Source organism: Hoplias malabaricus, chromosome 4 (genome assembly GCF_029633855.1).
Source record: "Hoplias malabaricus isolate fHopMal1 chromosome 4, fHopMal1.hap1, whole genome shotgun sequence".
Lineage (NCBI taxonomy): Eukaryota > Metazoa > Chordata > Actinopteri > Characiformes > Erythrinidae > Hoplias > Hoplias malabaricus.
The window spans coordinates 66,754,893-66,773,490 of NC_089803.1; the positions used below are offsets into that span (position 1 = coordinate 66,754,893).

Sequence of the window (18,598 nt, forward strand, 5' to 3'; positions counted from 1 at the left end):
TCACAGTTACGACTCCAGCAGTGATTTCACTGCTTTTTAATGCACGCAAAGTCCAGGATAAAATGCTTGTGTCAGAATTTGATTAGTCATGTTCACCTTTATGTTACTGAAGCTTTAAGTCAAAGGGGAGGAGTTAGCAGCCGCCCCAGCAAAAGCTTGCACTAAGTAAACAAACCTAACAAAAGGTCTGTTTGAAAGATTGATGTCGAATGATGTGATATTTGCCAACACAGGCCCGTGTGGTTAACCGTGCAGTACATTTTGCACGATTAGACTTGGATCACAAAAAGCACTGTTCTTCCCAAAGGTATATGAATGAATGTGTTGAATAAATGCAGCTCACCTTGTCCACAGCCCAGTGCTTAATAAGATGCATACCCCTCTAGCCCACACATTGAGCACTGTAAATTAGAGCTCATGTGTGAAATATTCCACCACCTTTTAAGATTTGTGTGTGTTATCTGTGATCGGATTACCTCTGTACCTTTATTTCCATTGTTATATACAGTATTGTCGCTATCCAAAGAAAAGCATGCGACTCCAAAATAGTTACTTTACAGGAGAAGGAAAAAACCTTCTTAGGTTTCAATGAAAGTCAGTGTAAAAGGATTTAATTACAACTTATTTTGGAGCATTTCTGTGGGTCTTGTCATCATGAGATTTTCACATTCTGAATGTCACTAACGGAGGTTTAATCCCACAGTCCCAAAGTGTCCATAGATGTGAGTGTATGAGTGAATGTGTGAGTGTGTGGTGTCCTGTGTTGCCCTGGCGCGCCTTGTGCCCAGTTATTCTGGTTCGGCTTCAGACCCAGCACAGCCCTGAACTGGATAAGCAGGTACAGACAATTAACAGAGGTGAGACTGGATGCACACAGAAGCACAAGGAAGTTTTGCAAAACCAAAGTAGTTCCAGATTATTCAAAAAATACACAATAAATAACCACAGTACATTAAGGGAACATGTTTTATATGTTTTTCAGAAGTTAACACTCTGGAGTGACTTAGACAGGGGCTCCAGACAATTCTAAAATCTACAATGAACAAGTAGTTTTTCATGATATGTATAACTTATATATTTACATGCTTAGAGAGCCATGTGGGGCGGCACAGTGGTGCAGCAGGTAGTGTCGCAGTCACACAGCTCCAGGGGCCTGGAGGTTGTTGTGTTCTCCCCGTGTCTGCATGGATTTCCTCCAGGTGACTGTCTGTGAGGAGTTGGCGTGTTCTCCCTGTGTCTGAGTGGGTTTCCTCCGGTTGCTCCGGTTTCCTCCCACAGTCCAAAAACACGTTGGTAGGTGGATTGGCGACTCAAAAGTGTCCGTAGGTGTGAGTGTGTGAGTGAATGTGTGTGTCTGTGTTGCCCTGTGGTGCCCCCTCCAGGGTGTATTCCCGCCTTGCGCCCAATGATTCCAGGTAGGCTCTGGACCCACCGCGCCCCTGAACTGGATAAGGGTTACAGATAATGAATGAAAGAATGAGAGCCACGTGCATTATGAAAAGCATCAAGAGCAATTTTTGCTACTTATTGGCACATTGAAAGAAAACTGCCTAGTCATGTACAAGTTGCAGAATTTGGTTGCTTTTACAGGTGTTTCCACTGACAGGTGAGTCATGAATATCAGTAATCCATCACTCGTACTTACACTACACCCAGTCCAAAACAAACAGAGAGTGGAGTTAGATGCATTGGACATCTTTTCAGCCCTGTCCTCATGTTTCAGTGTGTTTAAATGTGAATATTTTGAAGATGTCTGTACGGTTGTTAAACAGACATGATATTTTAAGTGGTTTTACTGGTCTAGTGTCCTTTGTTCAGCTTCTAGTTTATAGTCTTTTTCAAGCTTTTCACAACACCAGGCTTAGAAAGGGACTGTGTCTAAGGGCATACATACAGTGTAGAACAAGGAGCACCTGAGGGCTATTGTTCACTGCAGTGACTTCCCATTATCAGGAACAAGGGAGGAGCCAGGACTAATGAGGAGAGAGGCACATAAACCAAGAACAGCAAGCACTGTAGCAGAAAAGACATGTGCAAATGTACTTTTGGATGGTGATAGCTCTCAAAAATTAGTAAGAGGTTAGTAAGTCTAGAGGGTTTTTTGAGTGACTTTAGCACATGTGCACTGACAGGACAGCAGTAATTTCTCACACTGCTCTGGTTTGTTATTTCCAGCTCCTCTTCCATCCATTCATTCATTCATTCATTCATTCATTTGTTCAGTGATTGTCTGTAATCTGTTGTGGTGGGTGTGGAGCCTACTGGGCCCAATGCAGGAACACATTCTGGAGGGGATACCTGTCCTTTGCAGGGTGACACACAATCACACATTCATACCTACAGACAGTTTTGTGTAGCCAATAAACATACCAACCAAGAGAGAGAGAAAGAAAGAAAGAAAGAAAGAGAAAGACAGAACAAAAGAGAAAGAAAGAACAAAAGAGAGAGAAAGAGAGAGAGAGAGAAAAAAAGAAAGAGAAAGAAAGAGAGAGAGAGAGAATCAGAGACAGAAAGATCTGCTGTAAAATTCTTCAACATTAAACAAATCTAAACAAAAAGCTCATATATTATATTTTTAACTTAACTGTGTCATATTAAAAGCCCATAATATCAAAACAATATCTGCAGTTATATACCTTCAAGGGAATTAACAAATCACAGATCTAAGTGTTATTTATGTTTATTTTACAAAATGTCCCAACGTTTCTGCAGATGGGTTTTGTACATGCAGTAGGTACCTGTGCTGGTGTTTTCTTTTACTTATCAGCTATGGCCTTGACCTTAGGCTCATCCAGGAGCGATGGATCATCTGGTTTTGCCCTGGATAAATAACAAGACCATTCAGTAAAGGAAAGATACATGTACTGATGGGTTTGATCTGGTCACATCCCTTCAGCAGTAATGGTTAAGGATTGTAAAATGTTAGAGAGCTATCTTTTACGGAATGAAAATTCAATTTATAGTAATAGTTTTTATTTTACACACCATTGTCTGTAAGGAGACCCCAGGGGGCAGTATTCAGTCACAGAGAGATGCCCTAAGAATATCAGAGGTTGATCAGATTCTCCTGCATCAGATAGGGAAGGCACTCAGTCTGGAGTAGGAAAGAAAACGATCAGCTATTTTTTATTTAATTTAAAAAAAATAAACACTTTCAAAACATTAATGTGACAGAGCATCTTGAAAAATGAACATTCATGAGTCCAACATCGGCAACTCAACCCATGACAAATAGCTTTAACTATTGGTCTGAATCTGACAGAACCCAACAGCTCATGTCCTGTTTAGAAAGGCACAAACATGACTTTATAAATATGTATTACACAGGTCTGCATTTTCTCCAGTTCATTTCAGTTTACTCCTTACTGTATTTTTCTACTCATATTGTGACTGGGTTTAGCACCAAAGTCCAGAACACATGAGTGAAAAGGGGGGCTGCACTGCAAATCAATTCAGAGTACAGTTTAGTTCAGTGCATGTGAAGTCTGCTATTATTAGCCCACTGTTTAAACAAGAGACAGCATGAGAACATCCCATTAGAGATAGTTTATCCAAACTAAAACATCTGAGATTTCTCAGTCACAAGACTGATCTTGGGACTGAAAATTTATGGCCTCATGCTCAACATCATATTGACTTGGCCATGTATTGGTCTCGGACCAAGCCTTGGTCGGTGCACTTCCTGCTCAGTATCCAGTCACTGAACATGTTTTATTTTGAGGAGAATATTTTGACATTATTGTTCACTAAAGGTACACACTGTGTTAATGTACCTTTAAAGGTTCAAAAGTGGTGTCTGGTTTTGTTCCCTAAAGGAACATTACCCTCTCTTCTCCAGAAGAAGAGTTGAATATTTGTAATCTTTCATTATAGAACTGTGTAAAATAAAATAACGCAATTTAAGTCCACGGTGGGGCAGCAGGTAGGTGTCGCAGTCACACAGCTCCAGGGGCTTGGATGTTGTGGGTTTGATTCGTGCTCCGGGTGACTGTCTGTGAGGAGTGTGGTGTGTTCTCCCTGTGTCTGCGTGGGTTTCCTCCGAGTGACTGTCTGTGAGGAGTGTGGTGTGTTCTCCCTGTGTCTGCGTGGGTTTCTTCCGGGTGACTGTCGGTGAGTGGTGTGGTGTGTTCTCCCTGTGTCTGCGTGGGTTTCCTCCGGGTGACTGTCTGTGAGGAGTGTGGTGTGTTCTCCCTGTGTCTGCGTGGGTTTCTTCCGGGTGACTGTCGGTGAGTGGTGTGGTGTGTTCTCCCTGTGTCTGCGTGGGTTTCCTCCGGGTGCTCCAGTTTCCTCCCACAGTCCAAAAACACACGTTGGTAGGTGGATTGGCGACTCAAAAGTGTCCGTAGGTGTGAGTGTGTGTGTGTGTCTGTGTTGCCCTGTGAAGGACTGGCGCCCCCTCCAGGGTGTATTCCTGCCTTGCGCCCAATGATTCCAGGTAGGCTCTGGACCCACCGTAACCCTGAACTGGATAAGCGCTTACAGATAATGAATGAATGAATGAATGAATTTAAGTCCTGGAGATGAAATGGGGTGTATGAACACAATTTTAAAATCTACCATTATAATAGAATAAGGTACATATACATTCCCTAACTAAAGGTATAGAATATGAACCCTCTGAGGGTACCACCTCCGTAACACCACCTCTGAGTGTATATAATAAATGAAAAACATACAAAGTTAGTTTTCTTTCCAAATTGTTCTTTTTTTGTTTGTTTTCCTGATCTTAATCTGCGCTCTGTTAAAGTTGGAAGCACTGGCTTTGACTAGTCCAGCATCCAATAACTTCTCTTAGAGTGAGTCCTCCACTCCAAGGGCAGTCTACTTTTAAAACTGATAGTGACTCTGCTGGTTCAATCCCAGGTGATGCCTTAGCCATCCACACCAGGAATCCTATGAAAGCACGACTGGCTATTTCATAAAGGCTTCAATAAAACATTTATTACAAAGATTAACCTGGTGAAGTGCTGAAATTTAGGGCTGACCAGCTGGGCCAGGGCCTAAAATGTGTTTTCTTTACAACATGTATAAATGATAAGGGTTAACAAGGCCTTTCCATGCTAAACTTCCTAGTACTTTACCTTACAATGCTTGAAAAGCTGCTTTCCAGAGTGGAGGAGACCCAACAGCACTGCCACACACAGACTTACCTGAACACCAAATTGTTTACACAGGCACAGATGTTCAGCTAACTCAGGGTTCATTAACATTTTCATGTTTCCAAAACCCCAGCAGAGGAACATGCGGCAAATGAGCAGTCAATTATCTCTCAATGGTCTTGGAAATCCTATATTTGAACTCTCAGGGTCCTTCATCGAAAAGAGGAATGCCCTGGAGACCTGTCTTTACACATGATTCTATTCCCATTCACCATAACATGAAAGAACACAAATGCTCTAGAAGACAGCTGTTGTCACACACGGGACATTATAAGTGCCGCTCACACTATGAAGTCTCTTGTGAATTCAAGAGAATATAGATGAACATGGCTCCAACGACTGTCAAAATATTCTGATAATATCTTTTTACCTTAAAACAGCAATGACAGAAAGCTCAGTCTACATGGTTTCCCTTCACTCAATCACCAGAGCTATCTTCTTGGATAAACGGAGCCATTAGCTCTAGATCAGTTTTAATCCAGACCAGTTCAAAGCATGTTTGGGTCAATCACATCATCAGTGGACTTCAGCTGCACCTTAATCAAAGTCAGATTTATGAACTTAATTCAACAGCTTATTTGTTTTTATTTTGTATGTAAAAATAATATAAACACATTTAACTCACACCTTTTTCACCGTGAACAACAAATTGTTCACTTTTTGCGTTTGTGAACAATCTACCCATTATGATGGAAGCAATTTCTTCCATTATGGCAACTGTTGGACTTCCATTCAAGTACTTTAGGTCCTCCAGTTTTCAAAGACTCTTCATAATCGATGCCGCTGCTTGCTAGGATCAAGGCTGCTTCTGGATGATCTTCAACTTTATGGACTATTTGTTTGAGGCTGACTTCATGTTGGTTCGATTCCCGCTCCGGGTGACTGTCTGTGAGGAGTTTGGTGTGTTCTCCCTGTGTCCTCGTGGGTTTCCTCCAGTTGCTCCGTTTTCCTCCCACAGTCCAAAAACACGTTGGTAGGTGGATTGGTGGCTCAAAAATTGTCTGTAGGTGTGAGTGTGTGAGTGAATGTGCGAGTGTGTGTGTTGCCCTGTGAAGGACTGGCACCCCTCCAGGGTGTATTCCCGCCTTGCGCCCAATGATTCCAGGTAGGCTCTGGACCCACCACGACCCTGAACTGGATAAGCGGTTACAGATAATGAATGAATGAACGACTTCTTGTTCTCTCCCCAGCAGCTGGTGCTGTCGCTTATGACAGCCAAGGGTTCTCAGCACAGGCGTCTTTTAATATTCAGTGCTGTTTAATCATGAATTGATAGAGCTTTAACATGGTGACCCATCAGTGTCTACACTCCCTTTTAAATTCCCTGTTTATCCACTGCCACGGTGTCTTATAGAAATTGACTCACTGTTTCAAGAAACAAACACCTTGTAATTCCCTCTTTAAAGCTAGGGTCCAGAGTTACATAAAATTACAGAAGAATCAGGGAGAATCCTAATGCACCGATACAAAAATACCCCCTAATACTACAGGTCTTCAAAAACGATTGTGCTGTTGATATGACAGACAGTAAATACATAAGCAAAAATACAGTACGAATCTTAACCACCATCTCTGCTGGTCACAGATGTTATTAAAAATCTTGAGAAACCCAAATGCGAGTATTTTTAATAAAATGACTTGAAAAGAGTAAAGGCAAATTGTTATTGAAAACATTTGTGCAATAAAAAAAGATGACCACACCATTCAGAATTACCAAATTAGAAAGTATCATTTATTTAAGATGGCAAACCTACATCTGTATGCAACTATTTTTTGCTTAAGTTGACTGTTAAACGAATTAAAAATAGACTGAAAAACTATCCTTTTTCCGTTACAGAGACTGTCTGTTTAACACTGCTGAATGTACTGATGTGAGCAATGGTAGGGAAGTTCCTAATAAAAAAGTGAAATTCAACTCGTCACTGACAAAAGCTTCAAGAAAAAACATTGCCAAATGCTCACATTGGCTCTGTTGGCCTTGTATTGTTTTTCGGTTTGTACAAATGTGCGAGTAAAAAAAAGGCTCTTCCACCAAGCAGAAAAGTGTCCTGGTATATTTGACTCAAATGTGACATCATGATATCTCCTCAGGCCATCACAGACCCTAAAGACACAGGGTACGTCCTTTATGTCACATCATCTGGCAGCCTTCCCGTTCTCATGTACATCCATCCTAGACAATAGTAGACAGCAAAGGAAAAATACAAATAAACTGGTAATAAACTCAAGGACAAAGAACAAAGAAGAAAAGGTTACAAAGTAGGATGTGAATAAATAACCAACCCATTCTCATCTTTCAGATGCTGGTACAGTTCTGCCTTGTTATTGACAGAATTAATCCTTCCAGCGAACTCCTGGTGCTTTCGAGAGTTGACTTGGGTGATTCTACTGGTCCAAATGCTGAATAGTGAGACAGGGCCTAGGAAACAAGAATGAAATTCAGATAATGTGTTCCCTATTTTAGCAGGATCCTTAGAGAAAACTTATAGAATGAATTGCTTAGCTGCACTGATAAATATCAATGAGGTGTATACCTTTTGATTTCTCCAAAGACAGTAGCTCTTCTGTGGCAAGCCGGGGCTTCTTATTGAACGGTTCTGGAGAATCAGGAGAATCTTTGATGACCTCGGTTTCACTCTGATCCTCTTTCTCTCGCTCCACTGCCCCCTTCAGTCTGAGGGAGGATCAACAGTCAGGAAAATCTGAGACATTTAAACTTGGTTTGTTGGCCATATTTATGACACTCTGTCCCCTTTTTGTTTCCTTTTATTACTCACTCATATTTTCTCACTCTCCCACAATTAAGAGATGTTTTGACTATAATGTGTGGTTGGTGATGTTATAAATACTTTAACGAAATCAAAGCTGTTTAGCCTTCTAACCTTTCTGAGTCTTGAACCCATCCTTTCTCCTCAGACTCTTTACCATTCTTCTCTGTTTTTTCCTCTTTATCCTCCCTTTTCCTCCCTCGTTTTTTCCTCTCTTCCTCTTCAGGAGGTTTGCTGCGGCAGGCACTGATGCATTCAAGGACTTGCTGGTGTCTCTCACTGGTTCCAACATGAGTCTTCACCAGTGTCTCCAACTCGTTCCACATAATCCGGTACTGCTCATCCCTAAAGCAAAGATCAGCAGTAAATGTCACAATGTAAAACAGGTCAATGATCTGAAATACACTGCAAGCAAACAAACAATTAAATAAAAGCTCATCTTGTGGTCTTCACCTTTTAGGTCCTTTGCCCCTGGAGCCCAGGGTAGAGATGGGTAACGGGTCGTTTTTCCTTTCCATGTCCACTAGATTGTACACAGTCTTCTGACAGGTCAGAACATCATCCTCTGTCAAGGAGTCTTTCACTATTAGGTTTGCTAGAGGCACCACCTGAAACAGAAGCACACAAAATGAATCAAAGGCATGGTCAAATATGAACGGTTTGTTCACCATTTAATTGTGTACATTCACCTCTGGTATCAGTTTGTGTTTTTGGAAATTGGTCATTTGTTACAATTAATAATAGTTACACTCAGCAGAAATGAATGAGAGGTAAAAGCACAGGTATCTTACAGCCTGCATATTGAAGATGGTGGTTTGGGAAATGATCATTGGCCAGTAACGTGTGTGACGTTCCAACTGAGCTTTGGCGCGTTCAAAAGGTGCTCTCCCAGCAGCGTCAACTGGCATATCTGGAAATGGAGTGAGACGGTTTTCCCTCATGAACTCGCCAAAGTCCTACAAAAAAAGGAATGTCGGAGGATGAGAGATGAGACTGTGCTCCAACCTGAAACTGAGGAACAGCAATTATGGCTGCCACACAAGCAATCATATCTATCTTAGGAATAAAATTTAAAAACCCATTTTCTTGCAACATTTCTATAATGTCTGAGACTTACTGTGATGCGGTAGTCAGTGACACGACCTCCGCAGCCTTCACTGATGGAGGGTGGATCCTCCAGTGTGGAGCGGGTGCTGTTAAGGACGTGGAGAAAAATCTCCCCGCCATGGCAACTTAGCATGTGACTGATAACCTTTGACCCAGATTTGCGAGGCTGCTCAAGAAGAACAGAACGACCTAAAAAATGGACATAGAATACGTAATACATCTCTGTTTGCAATTTAACATAATCCCTATGAGTGTCCCATTCCATGGCTCTAGACCATGACTCTGTTTGTAGTGTTAAACAAATATAGAGTAAATAAAACATTATTAATACACAGAGTAATAAACACTAATAAACAAACCATTCAACAGAAAGTTAGTGAGGCATGAGGAGGGTCTGCTGTTGACGTCCACAGGAGAGATCCGGTATGCTCCAGTGCAGTAATGCAGCTCTGAAACACAAATTTACATCATGTCAATACAAGTTCCCAGTACACATACGTTGAGCACTTCATTTCCCAGAGTTCCACTTACTGACCTACACTGTTGGTGCGTGGAGTGCACCATTTCAGCGTGACAGTCTCTTTTAAACCACTGTCTCTATTGGTGCTGCCTGCCATGTGGAGATCACCTGTACAAATAGAGTAAAAAAAACAGACTAATCAGTGCTGAACAGTGAAATACAAACAAATATATGATTTAGTTTGAAAATGTTAGTCATTTTTGGCTTCCTGGACTTTTCAGTGTTAAAAGAAATGTCTGTACAAGGGGGTCCTCGACATACGACGTTGATCCGTTCCTACGTCGCGTCGTAAACCGATTTTCGGTGTAAGTCGGAACATATGTACATACTGTAAGCACTTATCCTATCCTAACACCTATCCTCCTCTGTCCCGAGCCGCGTAACCGTGTATTCTTCCTTCGCGCACACCACACACGAAGTTCGCGTTAAGACATTTATGACGCAAAACCACTTAAGTCGAAACAAGGCTTTATACAGTAAATGGGAGATGTGTCGTAACCACGAAACATCGTAACTCGGGACTGACGTAACTCGAGGACCTCCTGTATTTGAAAATGTTCACTAGGTGTATGATAACTTGTGTTGTAGTTTTAGAAAACACTAACATCCCACTGTTAAAGCCATAGTCCACTCATTTCCATATGTTTTTCTAACACAATACATATGCTCTGGTGTGGTGCAGAGAGAATGATGTAGGCTATTGTCTTTTGAGAGATTTTTTTAGTGATTTTTTCCAGCAGTTATCTTCTATTGGATTGTGTTTGGGCACAAATATGCCTTAAGGGCTGCCAAGTGTGCCAAAGAACCAGAGTAAGTTATAGGTTTACTTCACTCAATAAAAACACTGCTTTCCAGATGAAACTCCTACATCTAGAGAAATTAAAATTCCTACAGAATAAGTGGGATTCGCAAAATGCCCTGCAGCCCCCTTGGCCTGTACGCTTTTCCAGAATCTGGTTGAATGAGAAGCTGATCACTAACTTTTAGCCATATTATCAACATTTAGAGGTATGGCTTTCAGGGAGTTTCTCTGTTGTTTTTATCTTCTGCACAGACAGAAAATGGCTTTACACACTGTTCACTGCCAATATACCTGGTTGAGAACTGGAAAATGAACAAATTCTGGCTAATTTCCTATTTCCTAAGGGATTTTTAAAGCAAAACAATTATTTTCACTTTCAAATTGAGAGCATGAAAAAGGCACCTCAGGGAATAAATTAATAAAATTAATGAATGGTACATACCACTCTTGATAAACTCCATGTGAGCATCTCGATGGTGCAAAAGCTCCACGTCATAGTTAGCTGAGGTATTTGCATGTTGCTCCTCCTGAACATAGAAAGAGAGAATAAATGTATATGAAACAGAGATAGCGAGGTCCCACACTTTTCGGTTCTAGCAGCACCAGGACAGCTGATTCATCCATGGATCTGGGCAGAATTTCCCAAAAACCACTGATGTAAGAATAAAATAATTTAAGACACACTGGAGTGTTCACAAAAACAAACACACACACACACACAAAAAGACTGCCCCCATTTCAATCATACTTAGAAAAGAGTACAGTGCAAGAGACAGTGGTCTTGTGAAACTTGACCCTATAAGACAAAGTCAACAGATTTTCCTACATCTTTTTGGTTTCATCATACCATAAACAGAAAGAGAGAGAGTGAGAGTGAGAAAGGTAAAAAACACTATGAGATGTAGAAAAAGCAAGGAGTAAGAAGACAAAATCCCAGGAAACACCAGAAACTATTAATGCACAAATAAAAAGCAATGTGCCTAAACAGTGTTTTAAGTACATATTCATTCAAGTTTAATGTTAGCTTTGACACATATAAAGAGATTCATATTTGTGTCTAGCAGCCTGCCATTTAGACAGACATCACAGAACCTTTAGTATGGTCAGGAGGGTGAGGGAGAGATATAAAGAGATAGAGACAGATAGAGAGGGGAGAGACTACAACTCCACACAACACAGAGAACCAGAGCACTGCAAGACACTAGCATATCTAGGGAAAAATATCACCTATGCAAGGGAAGGTTGAGGTGGGCAGTAAGGAAGTGCTTTCTTTTTCATCCAGCATCACACTAATCAATAAGATTCATATTCTCAACTCGGGTTTATATCTTCAGAATAATACACAACCAAATCTCTATATGCTGCCTTTCTCTGGACTCTTTCTACACTTCTTTTTGGGGGTAAACTCAAACTAAGGATTCTGCCCTATATTTGTCATAAAGGAAATTCCAAAACTGAAATTAAGGATTCTAAAATTAAGTTTCTGAAAAATGTTTATAAAAAGAAAAGTCATTCCACTGACCAAGGAACAAACCATTTACAGAGTAACACCTACAACAGTGCTCTTGGCCAAAATCTTGTCACATCCCTAGAGCCCATGCTTGTTAATTTATCTGTAATAGGTGCTGCAGGGACAACTCGTTTTATTGCATTGTAATTATTATACAATAAATCTAACATCAAAGACAACAACAGCCAAAAGGGCAAACGCATTTCAGCTGTCCATATTCTAATATTATACACACCCCCCCAAAAACTTTCTAAACTATTCTGGCCACTTGCATGAAACAAGTTATTTTTAGCCATTTGCACATGTATATTCAAATGTAGATTCACAAATGTAAAAGCTGAAAAGCCATTTTCATAAACACAGCGCATCCTTTTATAGGATCCACCTACTTTGCTTTGGCACCATGGCAACCTGATTTAATGTACTGATGCAAGGGAAATGAGATCCCATCAGTGCCTGAAGATGTCCTGGAAGTAGATAAAACTGTAAAATGAGTAGAATGAAATTTGAAAACCACTGATGTAAGGTAATGTCTATATGCTGGTCTGGTTGGAAGATTAGTGTGAGCTTGATGACAGAGGAATGCACATAACCTGAGGGTCTGAAATCATCTCTGGAAATATTATAGTACTGACCTGCTCACAGACATTTAATGTAGGCTAGCAAAACAGAAAATACACCATGAAAACAGCAGCCATGTGAAAATACAGTAAAATACACATGAAGACAGAAGTACAAACAGGCAGTAAGACAGTAAAAGATGGGGGTAACAAGAGGATTAAAGTTATCTGGTGGGGTCAGAGTACAAAAATCAAACAAAATATTAAAATAAAAAGGACTTGTACTTCACATTGTGTGATTATTTGCTGCTGCCTTTGATCAAGGTATATCAAGATACACAGCTAGTTAGACAGATGAGAAACCATAAAATAGACTTTTATTGTTGCTATGTTTACATGCTATTTAATTATGTCAAAATTATGTATTCTAAATTTTAAATGGTTTTAACAAAACTTAAAATCATATATTCATATAGTCACTTTATATTCCCTGCTTAATAAACACGCTGAACTTCTAAAATATAATTCACATGTTCACAGTCAAAACTGGGTTTTATATGAATTAGAACTTTATTGAATATTAAATAGAAAGACCAAAACATATTAAAGGCTAAGCAGCAGCGATATGAAAGTGCCAAACAAATAAATACAGTGGGATTTGAGTTCATAACTTGTGTTTATTGATAATCAGAAAATATGTTATTTCTTACTAATTCAAGGAATAAGGTTTAAAAGACCGTTGGCCCCTCCTCCAACTGTGTTCGGAAACTCTAATAGACGTCTTGCCTGTGACGTAGATGGACAACAACTCTAGAAGTCGCACTTAATTTAATGCAAAATGACGAAAAGGTGTGTTGTTGTTGGCTGCAATCATTCAATGTACAGTGGGACATCTGTGCACAAATGGCCCAAAGATCCCAAAATATCCAGAAAATGGACTAAATTTGTCCACTTTAAACGGGCACTTTGGAAAGGACCATCCGCTCACTCCGTTATCTGTAGCTCATTTCACTGGCGCTTTTCCAACAATATGGGCATGTAAGGACACCAACGAAAGGTGTTCAAGAGCCTCTGTAACATGGAGGTAAACAGGGTAAGGACACTCACTTCGCCTGTTTTAGTTGGTGTTAGTTAACGTTAGCTTGACTCGCTAAACTCGGTGTCTCAGATTATACTCGGCTACGTAGCTGCATTACGGAGGTTTATAGTGTCGGATGAATTCGAGTTCGACTTCGATCACATTTACAAGAATAACGGTACCTCTACATTTGAGTTTAGCTTATTGCTAGGCTATTGTCATGAATAATGTTGGTTATTTAACTAGATACTGTCATAACAGTCAGTCATAACGGTGTTTTACCGCGGCGTTGTTCAGCTGTTGTCCACCAGTGACGTCACGGTCGCGTTCAAGAATTTCCGTAGCGAGCTCGGGTTTCTCCGTCAATTTAATAAAATTGTCAGTTTTAAAGCAAATTAAGCTGCTATTTTCATTTTAATTCATACTTATATCTGTCAGTAACTACAATAATGTGAAATATTTATGGAGGTCCATTAAGTGGTGCTTAGCCTTTAAGCACTCTGCAATAAAAAAAACTACAGGCATGAAATCTAAACATAGGTAAATAGAGATTAAACCCAAGATGCAAATTGATAGACCTAAAATCATGTAAGAATCATGTCTATGTACCCTAATAAAAATCTGACTCAAATTGTGAAGTGTCTAGTTTAAGTATTTATTCTCAAATAATCTAATATTTGCCTGCATACTTAAACTAGATCCTCCTCCTAAAAATTAAAAAATGTATCTGAAGATAACAAAACTGTCCATCCACATTTTCCAAGAACAGCTATTGGATCAGCAATTCGGGCACTGTTTTTTTTCTATTTATTCCAAATAGTGTCACCAACACTAATACATTTTGTCAGGCCATCACATGAACATAACCATTCAACCATATTTCAAATTAGTGGTAAAAGATTGTGTCAAGCAACAACTGAAAGTTGACTGCTCTTGTGACTAGAGCAGAATAAAGATAGAATAAAAAACCATAAAACATCATGGATACACTTAGAGCCAGCTCTACCAAATAAGCAACCTTTATTTGGGAGCTGTGAACAACACCTGGATTATTATCCTTTAGTACCTTTTACCCTACTGTTGTGTTTAAAATGCTGGAGTCACCAGGGACTGCTTTATAATGTCTCTTAAAGCAAGTCATGTAGCTAAATATCCTGCTAAAAGCCCCTAATATACTAGAATTGGCCTTGGACATAATCCAGGTCAGGAAGAAAGGAAGGAGAATTTGTCTCGGAATAGTGGAAAATGCCAAGGACACGAACACAGCGAGAACAGTTGGAAATCAAAATTGCTGCAGGTCTTTTTGAGGGGGTGAACACTATGGCTATTAATTCACTGGGTGTAATGCATGAAAGCTCTCACCTTCATTGGTATATTGGTGATGGTGGTGGAGGCCAGGTCGAAGTGCTGCTGCACCAGCACGTTTAGTTTGGAAGCCAGGTGTCTCCCAGCTCGCACACTGTGCACCTCACTGCTCAATATAGATGAGACCTGGCACAGGCACACAATGATTAGTGAGCAACAACAGTGGCAAAAAAAAAAGTAAAAAATAAATTAGTAAAAAAAAAATGTAAATAATTTGTAAATCTTACTTCTTTCTTTGGCCGGTCTGATACTAGTGTGTCATCTCCTTGTGGGTATATATGAACAAGCACCAGTTCACACTGCTGAATAGCCATAAGCCTGTACAAATATGAAGATTATCACTGCACGCCAATAGTGAACTCCTTTCAACAATCTACATGTTAGATCACTATCTGAGTTTACCAAACGGGAACAAACCACCAGTAATTTACATTTTCCATTTAGTCAAATTAGCATTTTTGGCTAAAAATATTAGCATTGTGTTTCAAAATATTAAAACCCACCGGTCAGATCCAGCTGCTAGCTTGTTCTGTTCCTGAATAGTTTCAAGAACACAGTCTTCCAGCATCCGCACGTGTGTATCACTGAGGAACAGGTACATAATTAATTAAAAAGCAGTACCTTCTTAGGACTTCCAACAGTGTCAACACCACACTTACAGCAAAATTTGAAAACCGTAAAGGGGATTTTGGGGTAAAGTATTTCTCTAACACAGCAATCCCCAACCCCTACAAAGTACAACACCACCCTATCACATCTCTTAATATACACATAGCATGTAAATACTTGGTGTTGTTCTTTATTTTATTTATATGATAAAACTACAAGCAGCTTCTTTCCAGTCATTCTAAAAATCGTTTCTTTTGGTAGAAATGGGGCCTGTAGTACATCCTAAACGATATTCAACAAATTTACCTTTTTGCATTAGTTAGACAGATGATGCGCCCTCTGTTGGACACTCTGTCAGCCATGTCCATTAGAGAAGTCCGAGCCCCATGCTGGTATTCTGTAAGCTTGCAAAGAGTCTCCACCGCTGCCACGAGTCCATGCAAAATGCTGCAGCATTCTGGGTCTTCCCGTGGGTTGGGAGGCCCTACTGCAGCCAGTTGAGCCATCAGCTATAAACAGAGAAGATGACAGCTGCTTACAGAAATTGACATGCTTTGTAGTTTCCACACAAGGCCATCGACAAGGCTTACATTTATTCAGCGGACAAGATGATTGGATGAGATAAGTGACACAGGTTTGTTTTAGTAGCTGAGAGCAAAATGTACCTCTTGCACGCTCTGGTCTTCTTGTCGCCAACTATTCAGGATGTGGAATTCTGAGTCACTGACGATGTAATTCACCTAGAAGAAAGTACAAGCTGAAAAATATCCTGCACACAACATGATCACCTTGTTAATTTGTTATTCGATATATCTGAGATATCTTACAAGTTTCTTTGAAGGGTAGATATCATAGAGAATACGGCAGTACTCCATAGAGCACTCCACAGCACATGTCCAGAGAGATTTGGAGACAGGAGCTAAAGGGATGACGCCTTGTGCACGACTCTTTGTCAGCATGTCAAATTCAATCTGCTGCCTGCTGGACTCAGCCATGTAGGGGCAGTGGTCCACCACAAACACGGTCTTGTGCGAGACTGAGAACATCTTCATATTGCTGGTAGTCAAGGCTGATTACCTGTAAACAGGTAAATCAATTTCAATATCATGATCTAAGCATATTATGAATGAAGCAGACTTAAAATACAGGATTTCTTTAAGAAAGTCTGTTTCATTTAGAAATTTCATGCACTACATATAGTTTAGAAGTATGTTCATTTATGTTTACATTTGTTCAATCCTGAAAATGGTGGAAGGATTTGAACGATTAAATTCAACAGGGATTTTCATTCATTCTTCTGTAAATGCTTTATCCTGATCAGGGTTTTGCGGCGATGCAGAGTCTATCCAGATTCATTGGGCCCAAGGAAGGTACACACACACAGGGTGCCAAGTACATCACAGGGAAATACACACACATCCAGTCACTTATACCTGTGGACAATTCCACACAGCCAACAGACCTACCAACATGCGTTTTTGAACAGCGGGAGGAAACCCCAAACCTCACTAAACCTAGGATCCTGAGACCCTGGAGCATTGATGCCACCTTCCTACAACTAGCATCTTTGTAACACGACTATTACCAATAATGCACTCTTAATTTCTAACGAAACATAGTAAACCACTTCGTTTCCTGTGTGTTTTTGTTTGTGACACTATTTTGACAATTTCCACAATTGTTTGGATATCTATGTGATGACCCCAATAACCATTTGAAAGTCTCCCGCAACCTAGCAGTTATTTCCCTAAATCAATTCATACACTTGCAGACTGTTAAAAATGACAACTAGCTTTTGGGTTTTAACTACTCTTGTCTTGCTATTTGCCCAAAACAATACTGTAGTAAACAATAAAAGCTTCGTTGCACATGGGGGAGCAGGCTAAACGAACACAGTTTTGACTGGATTAGCAAAAACAAAGTTAAAGATGGAGGGATGGAGGAATAGGTTAGTCGGCGCTTTCATTTTTTAATTGTCCGTTCCACCTTAAATGGCGCTGCAGTTACAGGCACCACATTGCAACTGGCTCCTGTAACTACTGCATCATTTAAGGTGGAACGGAAATATCAAAAACTTCAGCCTCAATGGATTGCTAATGTTACTAGCTGTAGGTAAGTGCCTGAGTTCCTGGTGGTTGTGTGTAAATATATGCTGTTATTGTACAGTATATCTTATTCGATATTAATCAGTAATTTACCGCAGATTTGAGGAGTTTCTGTCCCGAAGCCGATGACGGTAAAGACGAACTAGCCGAGCATTGTGAGGACAGCTTGCTTTCTGCTCCGCATAAAATGTCTACGGTGTTTACTTCGTGTGTTAAGAGGCGAACAATGTCACGGGCACACTTTTATTTTCAAAGGAATCTAGCTTTTAAGCGAACAGTTTGCAGACGTCGGGGCTGTAGTCCACAAAACATAATGCAATGTAGCACAGCCCCTGGCAGACGCGAAGACAAGCCGAACGGTAACAGACAACCTGAATGGGCCCTGTTCCAATCCCTCCCCTAACCCCCTATGACCCTCTTTTGAGTGTACACTCCTTTGCCGTTGGCACCACTGAGTGTAGAAATGTGTCTGCCCTTGTTTATGCACCCCTGCCCAAAAATCAGTAAAACTTTATTTTGCACTCATTTTGCATTTCATCAGCTCCATTTACCATATTGGTGTACTTTGTTTTACAATTACAGACTGCAATCCATCCGTTGCTCTGCATAATGTTAACCCCCTTTTCCCTTTCAGTTGTCAATGGAGAATAATAAATTATTTAATAAGTCCTACCAAACATAATATTCTGATAATCAGATTGTTTAAAGATGTATACAAATGTTATATTTAATTGTCCAATTTGTGATACTCTCCTTTATCCACCCAATTATTCTGATCACCATAACCCTGAGCAGGATCAAGTGATTACAAAAGTTTAATTAATGTTATTATTTTTTCTTTTCTTTTTTTCTACACAAAACGAGAGTGGAATCACAGTGGCACTATTTGCTTTGTCAAAATAATTAATGTATTATTATTGTTATTATTATTATTATTATTAGTAGTAGTAGTAGTAGTAGTAGTAGGATGACCAGACGTCCTCTTTTACCCGGACATACGACGGAGTTTTAGGGC

The 18,598-nt window shown here is 40.1% G+C and overlaps 1 protein-coding gene across 2 annotated transcripts; it reads right to left on the reverse strand.

The window, feature by feature from the left end:
- Nucleotides 1–6,890: 6,890 nt before the first annotated feature.
- On the reverse strand, nt 6,891–17,962 carry ints13 (integrator complex subunit 13). Of its 2 annotated transcripts, none has more exons than XM_066668413.1 (17): nt 17,677–17,962; nt 16,306–16,555; nt 16,144–16,218; nt 15,785–15,987; nt 15,373–15,453; nt 15,097–15,187; nt 14,867–14,995; nt 10,799–10,883; nt 9,570–9,662; nt 9,394–9,483; nt 9,045–9,223; nt 8,719–8,883; nt 8,381–8,535; nt 8,042–8,272; nt 7,694–7,833; nt 7,443–7,578; nt 6,891–7,332 (listed from the first exon to the last, which is right to left on the reverse strand). In XM_066668413.1, exons 2-17 carry the CDS (start codon nt 16,528–16,530, stop codon nt 7,296–7,298), a joined length of 2,115 nt encoding a protein of 704 aa, XP_066524510.1. In that variant the 5' UTR covers nt 16,531–16,555; nt 17,677–17,962; the 3' UTR covers nt 6,891–7,295. The 2 variants fall into 2 exon arrangements, with proteins under 2 accessions (XP_066524510.1, XP_066524511.1); XM_066668414.1 differs by lacking the exon at nt 17,677–17,962 and adding an exon at nt 16,706–16,844.
- Between the last annotated feature and the right edge of the window lie 636 nt (nt 17,963–18,598).

Coding starts and splice junctions, on each gene's coding strand:
- ints13 (XM_066668413.1), bottom strand. CDS start 16,530: ATGAAGATGTTCTCAGTCTCGCACAAGACCGTGTTTGTGGTGGACCAC. Junction 8,536..8,718: donor CCATCTTCAATATGCAGGCT/GTAAGATACCTG, acceptor CTTCTGTTTCAG/GTGGTGCCTCTAGCAAACCT. Junction 7,834..8,041: donor TGGGTTCAAGACTCAGAAAG/GTTAGAAGGCTA, acceptor ATCCTCCCTCAG/ACTGAAGGGGGCAGTGGAGC.